The 10000-nt window shown below is 33.8% G+C and overlaps 1 protein-coding gene across 2 annotated transcripts in view; it reads right to left on the reverse strand.

Moving 5' to 3' along the window:
* Positions 1-2611: 2611 nt before the first annotated feature.
* Positions 2612-10000, reverse strand: part of LOC115221536 — a 52177-nt gene continuing 44788 nt past the window's right edge. The window contains exons 2-4 of one of the 2 annotated variants that reach the window (XM_036510783.1): positions 8891-9060; positions 7173-7323; positions 2612-2737 (exon numbers count right to left, since the gene is read on the reverse strand). In XM_036510783.1, coding sequence (XP_036366676.1) covers positions 2635-2737; positions 7173-7323; positions 8891-8972 — 336 coding nt within the window. In that variant the 5' untranslated portion in view covers positions 8973-9060 and the 3' untranslated portion in view covers positions 2612-2634. The remainder of the gene's footprint in view (positions 2738-7172; positions 7324-8890; positions 9061-10000) is intronic. The other variant, XM_029791737.2, reaches the window with a different exon arrangement.

Here is a 10000-nt window from a genome sequence, read left to right on the forward strand (position 1 = left end):
AAACATATACATATAGACACACATACACAAATATATATATATATATATATGCATGTGTATACATATATGTACATATATGTATGTATATATGTATATATACGTATATGTCTGCATGTGTATACGTATGTATATATACATATATGTATGTATGTGTAGTATACATGTCTATTCCACGAGATTCATTTCTTTCCTGTACATACATTTAGCATTATCTCCCCTACACTATAACTCTCTTACTCATAAGTAGTTAACAAATTATTTATCAAGAATTCTTTATAACAGTAGTATGTACTTTTCTTTTATATTTTCTCTTTCAATTTTTAATATTAACAACTATACCTTCTTTTTTTCTTACAAACGAATATAATACTATCTTACCATAATGATACATCCTGTCGCTATAATATTTACCCCAATTATGTTTTCCTACCCTTCAATTTTCTACTAACTTATTTTAAATCACACCCATACACACTAAACTTCTTATCCTAGACACTCTTAGTAAACTATCCCTTTTTAAATTTTTTCACCATTTTTCATTGCACACCACCCATAACTGTCAGAACATACTAAAATTTAAATATAGCTATCATATCCCACAATATGCTTATTACTATCTATTTGTATTCAAATGTATATATGTGTAGGTGTATACACTTTCATGTGGGAGCACGTGCATTTGTGTGTGTTAGACACATGTGTGCAAGGTTGTTATATTTTTTGTCTCCGATCTTTCCTCCTTATATTTAAAAACATCTGTTGACCAAAACAGTTCTAGTTCTTACACAGATAGACTCAATACTACATAAGCATGTTCCTATATTTCTTTTTCCTCTTTCACAATCTTTTTATGAATATCGAATCAACTTTATCTGACACAGGCTCTCTGTAGTTTTCATTGTAATATTCTTTTAGGTTTTCTTCGTCTTTTCCACAGAGGAGAATGGTAATACGTAATTAAATTAATTTAATTTAATTATTCTAATTATTACAATTAATTTAATTTTCCCATGTTTCTTACATGTTGGTATTATCATTTAAAACGATCGTATGGATTCTCCATTTTTTAACTGTTAGTTGAGTTTATATAAGATTATATACTATGTATGCTCATAACACACTTTTTACTTTTATACATATATATTATATTATGCAGCTGTCCTCATTCATATGCATCACATGACCTTACCAGCACAGTCTTCTCTCTTGCACACTACATCTAAGCTTCTTATACCCAATTTTTCTATTAAATCATTTACACTCTGTTGTACATGTACACTAACATTACTTTTCAAACAAAGAAAAAACAACAAAAAGTCTCAAAAAAATGTGTGTGTTAGAGCAGAGATTTCTACAGCCAAATGTATTGTCTGTTGCACCCCTACTCCTATTCATTTCTCAGTCTATCAAATAACAGTCCAGGTATGCTTTTTGGAAAACTGGAAATAAAAACAATACCGAAATGAGCCTTTTAGTTATAAAGATCATACAGCACATTAAGAATGCCACGAAGGTCAGCCATGCTTTCAGAGTGGACTGTAAGCAAATGACACCATTAGCAAAGTTATTGTTTACAACCATCTAGTGAAACATACATTTAGATGGGAGGAACACCTCCACTTTAAGTGACCGGCACTTCTTTATGCAACAGTCTTCATCTATTCACATCAGATGACCAAACCAGTGCAGGCTTCTCTCCTGCACACTGCATATAATTCCTCTTATTCCTAGTGCTCTAGTGCTCTGTTACACATGCACACTGACATTGCACATCCAGTAGAGCATACCAACTTCATTCCTCTCTAGCCTTCACATATACTCTGCATTCAGGGCCCACATCTCACAACCATGTAGCATTGCTGTTCATACACATGCATCATATAATTTTACTTTCACTCGGAGAGTGAAATAAAAAAACCTCCCCGACTCACAAGTCATTTCCAAAGCTGTGATGTAAAAAGAAATTCTTTTCAGAAAAGAAGAAAATCCGGCTTATGTGGGTGTCCTGATCTGAAAATCAGCCATTTATAGCCATTTTAAATAGTCCAGTGAAATTTTATTGAAATGGTATCATATCTCAGGATTTATTTAGTTCTCTACCTACTACAAATATGCCAAAACTCAAGTCCCTATGGTTTGTACTTTTGGATTTAATTAGGTCTGAAAATAGCATGAAATTGTTTGTTACACATAGCAAAATAGGTTTTTATATAAATACCATAGTCACTTTTAATTTGTGTAATTTGAAAATGATTATCACTGCAGTTTCAAAGATATGACATCACAAATAAGGCTAATTATTCATTTAGGCCAATTAGGCAAGATTTCGACCAATTCACTGACCATTCAAACTGACATATTTCCTAAAATATTCATCCAAATTTCACAAATGAAGTATCAAAATGTTACTTTTTGAATGCTCTCCAAGAAGTACAGTAGAAATTACATTTAAATCTTTTCAAATATTCATAGTGATACCTATTTTTATCTATATTACAATTACATTTCTAAACTTTAAGCTTCATTTTAAACTCAATTTATCATCATGTGGTATTTATTAATCAATTAAATTATTTAATTACCAATAAGCAACAAAACAACATATATTCAAATATCAAAAACAATTCTTTACAATCAGAAAATTACATTGTTTATTTTATTCACCTTTTCTTTGGATTTTGGAAATATATCTTTCTTGGGAAATCTAAATGTTGGTCTTTTAATTTTGGAAGGACTCCTGAAACAAATGGAAAAAATGACAATATTAAAAAGAGTAGATACGATAAACAAATTTTAGGTGGGAGACAAAAAGGAATATATATTACTAGCAGTATAGCCTGGCTTTGCCCGGAATTAAGTTGGGATTATTAAGCTAAACAAGTTCTTTATTTCAAACCTAAGTAACATCAACATCAAATTTGGATGAAATCTGTTGAAATTGGTAAACTTTTGGCTGAAAATGAGTTGCAGACAACTTGATTGTGTAATCCTATAAGGAATCGGTTTATCGATATTTTCCACTGATTGATTTTTTTTTTTTTTTTTCGTTTTTGGAGAACTTAAAGCATTCAAAGATTCCATGAATCCTAAGTAATGCTGGCATCAAGCTTGAACAAAATACACCAAAATTGGTAAAAGTTATGGTTGAAAATGGGGTGTAGCCAATTTTATTGGGAAATCCTATAAGGAATCAGTTTCTCGATTTTTTTCTTATCCTGATTAAATGGAAAACCCCATAAGGAATCAGTTTATTGATTTTTCACCCCAAATAGGACTTAACCGAACACAGTATTGCTGATTCTAAAACATCTTATATTTATATTTTAAAGTTGGTTTTCACACCCAACCCAATTCTGCAGAATCAGTGTCGCAACGGGAGCACATGGGTTGGGAGTTTGATCGGCAGCAGTTGCACATGCCAGCCCTTTGAAAACACCACCCCCATCATCTAACCCCCCTTTGCCCATGGGTTGGGAACCCTTCCAGCAAGGAAAATAGAATGCCCAAAAGGGCTCCCGATTCTCTGCGTCAGAAGCAGTTATGTTCAGATCACAACTAAGTCTTAAGTATACATATGGGCAACATACACACATGTACACCTATTGCAGACATGTTTTTTGTACGCATACATGTTCATGTGTGTGTGTGTGAGTGTGTTGCCCGTATATCAACAAAACACTTTCTTCCTTGATGGAAAAAAAACAACAAAAATCTTCACAAAAACTTAATCGTCACTAGAAGGGGACTTAACTCATGTTTGTAAACAATGGTGATTTCTCCAACTTAAAAATTATTAAAAATTTCGGTTGAAAATTTATTTTTACTGCTATTCGCTGGTGCCTCTGGGGAAAATAAGTTGACGAAAATACAGCTAGGGTCATGACGAATGTCGTAAAATTGGAGCGACATGCCTGCTAATTTGTGGACGTGCCTTTTATATATACAGATAATTTTACTTGTGATGATATTTTGCATATTTTGATATTTTTGCATAGTGTTGGTAAGAATATTCTCTTATAGCTGAATTCTAACTGTTGATTATGCAACTACAACACCTGATCATTAGGTGTCTTTGGTAGAATTTCTGCTGTTGGAAACATTCTGAGCAGGTACCTAGTTTCTTCCCTTCCTATGTTATCCTGCAGCTATTGGGAAGGTAAGGTATTTTGTTTTAAGGATATACTGGATACTAGTAATAGGATATAAACTAACCAACTTTTACACTATAACTCTCTCCATAATATTCATGATCTGGTCCAACAATTTGGTGCCTCTCTGATAACTTCTTTTAAGGCATCTTTTTTACTCTTGTAACAGTTGACTATGATGTTGCTACACTAGTAAGGTGAGATACCTGTTTAACTATGCAGGAGACTAGACTGCATCCTATTCCAAGGATTCCAGTATGATAAAGCAATTAAGGATATCTACATATCCTTAATTGCTTTATCATACAGCTGTCAATAAGAATGGCTGGACTCTTCATTTGGTACACATTAAGAAGACCTTCTTTCAAGCATTCATTCTCCATATTTAGTAACCTTTCATAACACTTCCATGCCTCTTTCTTTTCAGAATCATAAGTGCATGTGTACCATTATCCTTCCATACACACTTCTCTCCCACAATGTGTTGGTTTTCTCTGATATGCTGCCTTGCAATCTAAAACACCTCATGCCACTAGTTCATCATGACATAAAAGTTCAGCCAATCTCTTCTTTTCTGCTTTTCCCTTTGTTAAATATAGTTCACTGCTGCCCCATTCTTCCAAACCTTCAAACCTTTAACTTTTAATAGCTCTGTCTGCTTCCCTCTTTCACCACATCACCCTTAGTCACCTGTAACTTTGCAAATGTTGCAGATTGGTCAAATGCTTCAAATAAAATGTCTCTAAATCTCTGACTGTTTGAAGGATCTTCAAGTTTCCATATAGTTCTTTTCCAGATTGGTTTGCATATCTGGGTCCTTCTCACTCTAGGTCTGCAATTACTAGCTACTAACCTACATTAAGTAGCACATTCTTAAACAGGAAATGACTTTGCTTTCACAAACATCTATTGATTAAGTTTTCTGGTGAGAATGTAGTCAATCTAACTTTTGTGTACACCAGATTCATAGGTGATCAGGTGGCTAGTAAATTTCCTGAAGTTAGTGTTGCAGATCTACAAGTTATTTGCATTACAGAACTCTAACAGTCTCATTCTTTCTTCATGAACCTCCATGAACATTATGAAATCCACCAGAGTGTTGCCCAATATGTCTACCAAAATTACCAGCCATGACAATAAGGTCATTGTCATCTGTCACCAAGGTAATCTGCAGAAGGACCTCATAGAAATGCACTCTCTGTTCATCTGCCAGTCCAGCTTGTGTAGCATGTGCCAAGATAAATGTTACTGTTGTATAACCTAACACTAATCTTGGCTTAACAATCCTATCACACACACTGACCACCTCAGACACTGTATCAACCTATTTCTCTGCCAAGAATATACTTACACCACTCACCTTCACTCACACACACACACACACACAAAGTGCACTGTGTATTTGTGAACACAACTTTAGTGAGCTATAAATGGAAGATGACTTAATGTAATGTCATGCAGCTTATACCAAATTTTAACTTACTCATTTCTCTTTCAGTCATAACAACAGCATCAACATGGCAGATTTCAGTGGGATAAGGAAATGAGAAGACATAATTTAGAGATTACTGGCTTCTTAAAGATGACCAGGTTCTTGGTGCTAAAGATTGAGGGAAAACTGGAGGCCTCTGATAAGGATCTGTCAACTATGAACAAAAGAAAGAAACATTCTCTGCAGTTCCAGGATATTATGAATGACAATCCCATTGAATCAATGAGAGCCATTGATAGGCTGCTCATGGTAAGATGTCAGCTGGTGCACAAAGACATTAGGTAACAGTTCTACGTGATGAGGAGAGGGCTGTTCATGTCCAGTAAGACCTAGAAGAACTATGCAATCATGTGACATCCAACATCATATGGTGCCCTAGCTCTCCTGATTAGGCCTTCCCTAACTGTTGCATCTGGGATTTTAAAGTGGAGGGGAGCCACACAAGGCAAAGGATTCCTCGGGGGTTGCCATCAAAGACATGTACGCAGCATCAATGAAATCCAAAAGATCCTGGAATGCAATCACTTCCTTGATCACAATGGAACTGAGAGCTGCTTTGTTGAATGGTCGGTTTCTTTGGTGCATCTAGTTGAACATGTGGACAGTTTTTATGGGAGTATGCTAATTTTTCTGCTTTGTGTCTTTGATTTTCTTTATATTTTTTCTTTTAGTTACCTTCCATCTCTCTCTTTTACTCAGTGTCCATCCTCAAAAAATGTGAGAAAATTGATAAACTGATGCTTCCCAACAAAAAACTACTGTGTGGAATTCATTTCCCCATGTTTCATAGAATGCATACTTGTCGCTCACACCATTATAAATGCAATTGGCCAGGAACTACTAATAGGGACCCTGAAACTATTTACATTATTGGGTGGAATTCTGATTTAACCACCCCATATAACCCCTCATAACTATATTATATGGAATTTTCAGAAAATTTTTGTGAATTTGTGTTCTACAAATGGGAATTCATGTGATTATGCAAAACATTTTTTAATTTTTTAATCCCTACCTCCACCCTCACCCTCAATTTAGGAGAATGTTAACATTTAAATTACAAAAAGTTTTTTTTCTTTGCTTAAATCCCAACAATGGGCCTCCTTTGAGCACATTATTCCATTAAACATGTTTATGGGTACAAAAATAATGTAAAACATCAATACATATCAAAGTGACAAAGAAACAAGGAAGGTACCAGGTGGTCAAGGAATGTGTTAAATTACCCCCTTAAAAAAAATTTTTTTTTACATAATTGTATGAATTCTTATGTGTAGAATACAAATTTGCAAAACTTTTCTTATAATTCGAAAAAATTGAAAAAAATTATGAGGGGTGCTTAAACCAAGATTCTGCCCATTATTGTTCACAAATTGTGAAAAAATTTTTTTTTAATAATTAAAAAAAACAAGCAGAAGGACTAAATACTAGATATTGTAAGGAGCTTATTCTGAAGCCAATTATTTTTGCTAGCTGACATTACCACTCCTTAGAGAAATCAAAACCAGGCTAAATTGTTTAAGTTCACTAACTTGATGTCTTCCATATTGACTAGTTGCTCCTCTTCAGAATCTTCTTCTTCAAACATCATATAACCTTTGTCTTTCTTTTCCTTACGGCTTTCTTTCTTCTTTTTATCCGTGTCTTTCTTCTTGCTTTGTCGCTCATTGTCATCTTCACCGACTACAGGCAACAAATAAATCAGTTTAAGCTATATTAGTATATAAAAAAATATTACAAATAAAAATGTTTCACCTTTAAGTGAAAACAATAGAGTTAAACATAGTATTTTTTTTCTTCATGTTACACTTTGTCATAAACCACTTCATTTTATTTTTTGATGAGATAGTCAGTCAGAATAAGGTATTGACTAATATTGTTTTTTGTTCACAGCATATTTCTAGTTAACTTTTTAATCTTTCTTGCATTAGATTGGTAAATGCTAACTTATATGGACATATCTGAATTATTAAATCTCTAAAACAATTGAAGCATTTAATAGCAGAGTGTCGTAATCACCAACCAGGCCATTTTTGAGGTTAGTTTATCATTTTCTTTGTCTCAACGTCTAGAATCTGAAAAATTGAGAGGAAGAACCAGTGAGGCTTGCAATAAAATCAAAAATCCAGCTGAAAATAACTGTACCTCGATGCTACTGACACAATGCTCACTCAAACTCAGACCAGAGAGTTTAGTAACACACCATCATAACCACACACTCAATCAATAACTTTGGTGTGGTCTCTGTATCGTTTTCCGAGGTTTTATGGCTCATTTTCATTACCATCATAACGACAATGGGCTATTATCCTACTATTTGTCTTATCTCTGAAAGATACTTACTTTGGTATATTAAAACACAAACAATATCTTTAGGGGGTTTCTGTAGGTTTTTTTCTAGGTATTATGGCTAAAATATGCAATGCAATACACCATTTCATAACACCAGTATATACTACAAAACGAGAAAGATGCAGTATTTGTTTCATCTTTCAGATGCATACATAAATAAATAATTTTACAAAGGTGGAATGATTAGAGGTCTTTACAGTCATTTTAAGACCAAAACCAGCTTCCTAACTTCATTCCTTGCCCACATATCACATTCTGAAAGTCACAAATCTTTGATTGCGTTTTTCTCAGTTTTTATGTTGTGATGCTTATGACAGTCTGTTACTAAACGCCTCAATTATGTTATGTCAGCCAATGTACAATCTTGTACATTTACTTAGTGATACTTTCATCGCTATTTCAGCAAATATAGTGTCAGCTATACTTCACTGGGATAGTCAAAATAATGTTGATACTTATCTAGAATTGCTTCCTGTACAAGTTTTATATTTTGTTTTATTAGAGCATGATTATTTTTAATTGTCAATTAATTCCATTCATTAAATGAATTAACACCAGCTTACAGTGTTTTGTTGTTGAACCTTCAGGTCAGTTCTGATTGAGCAGTGCTTTTGTCAAAGGCATTCTGACTAACCAGATTGTCTTTCTATTAAGTAAATAAATTGTATTCTCTGTTAAAATGGTAAGATATGGTTTAAGAGAAATTTAGTTATATATATATATATGTATGTACATACATACATAACTACATATATATACATACGTGAGTATGCACATATACATATGGTATGTATGTGCATACACATGCATATATAAATACATACCTATACACATGCATTCTCTAAAGATAAAAAAAAAGGAACTATTATAAAGTGATCAAAACAAAAAGATTATTTACTTGAGGCAGAATCAATTCCTGTGGAAGGCCGGTATAGCCCAGGGAAATCTTTGTCATGACCATCTGCGCTTTCATAACTCATGATGATAATAGTAGTAGTGGTGGAGGTGATGAAAGATTCTTAATATCTTCGGGAATGAAACTCTTCTAAAAGCAGCTTCTCCTGAAAGTTAGGGAATATTAAATTACTTTTTACAAAAGTAACTCGAGTACAATACAATAACAAGTACAAGGAAAATATTTAACCTTTTTAATTTGAATTTTGAGAATGATTCTCACGCCACCATTCAAAACCTCTTGATTTAAAGTGTTAAATGGCCCATTATATTTTTTTTATGTGAGAACCTTTTGTTATGTTTCAAACACTATTTTGATAATAAAAATGCTATTTTATTACATCTGTCCTAAATTTTCAATTATTTTTCAAAACTAATTGCAGCATATAACCGACAGCTCCATAAAGAAGTGCCCATCTCTCAAAGTGGATGGAACACGAGGAAGTGGGAGACCCAGGAAGATATGGAATGAAGTACTGAAAAACAACATCAGGAAGCTGAACTTTTCAGGCGAGATGACAAAGGACGAAATACTTGGTACCTGGTCGTACTCATGAAGACCCATACCCCACAGCAGAAGTGTTAAGACCGATCCATGCAGTGCCATGTGAAAGCATACAGCACACTCCTTCAAACATAAAGAACTGTAACTACATATGATTCCAAGGGGTATTTCAAATCATTAGTGACTCTGCCAATCTACTTCTGCCCTCCTCATAATAATAATGATGATGATGATGTTATTGATTATGGTGATGATGATGATGATTGAATATGCACAGTGACTGATCCACCATGTCTGTTTGATACTAGGATTGTGAAGAAAGCATATGACTGGCACTACAATTTATTGACTGTGTGAAGAAGAATAGCAAAGCTAACTTACTCAGGATTTGTTCTAAAGAGCCAGAACAAATTCCACAAAGCATTTTGCCTAATGTTCTAATAATTCTGTCAATCTTCCCTAACTAATAATAAGGATTTCTTATGAGAGAGATAGTAGATTGAACAGACCCAGTGCTTCACTGGTACTTATCTTACTGACCCTGGAAGG

The sequence above is a fragment of the Octopus sinensis genome, linkage group LG18 (genome assembly GCF_006345805.1).
Source record: "Octopus sinensis linkage group LG18, ASM634580v1, whole genome shotgun sequence".
Classification (NCBI taxonomy): domain Eukaryota; kingdom Metazoa; phylum Mollusca; class Cephalopoda; order Octopoda; family Octopodidae; genus Octopus; species Octopus sinensis.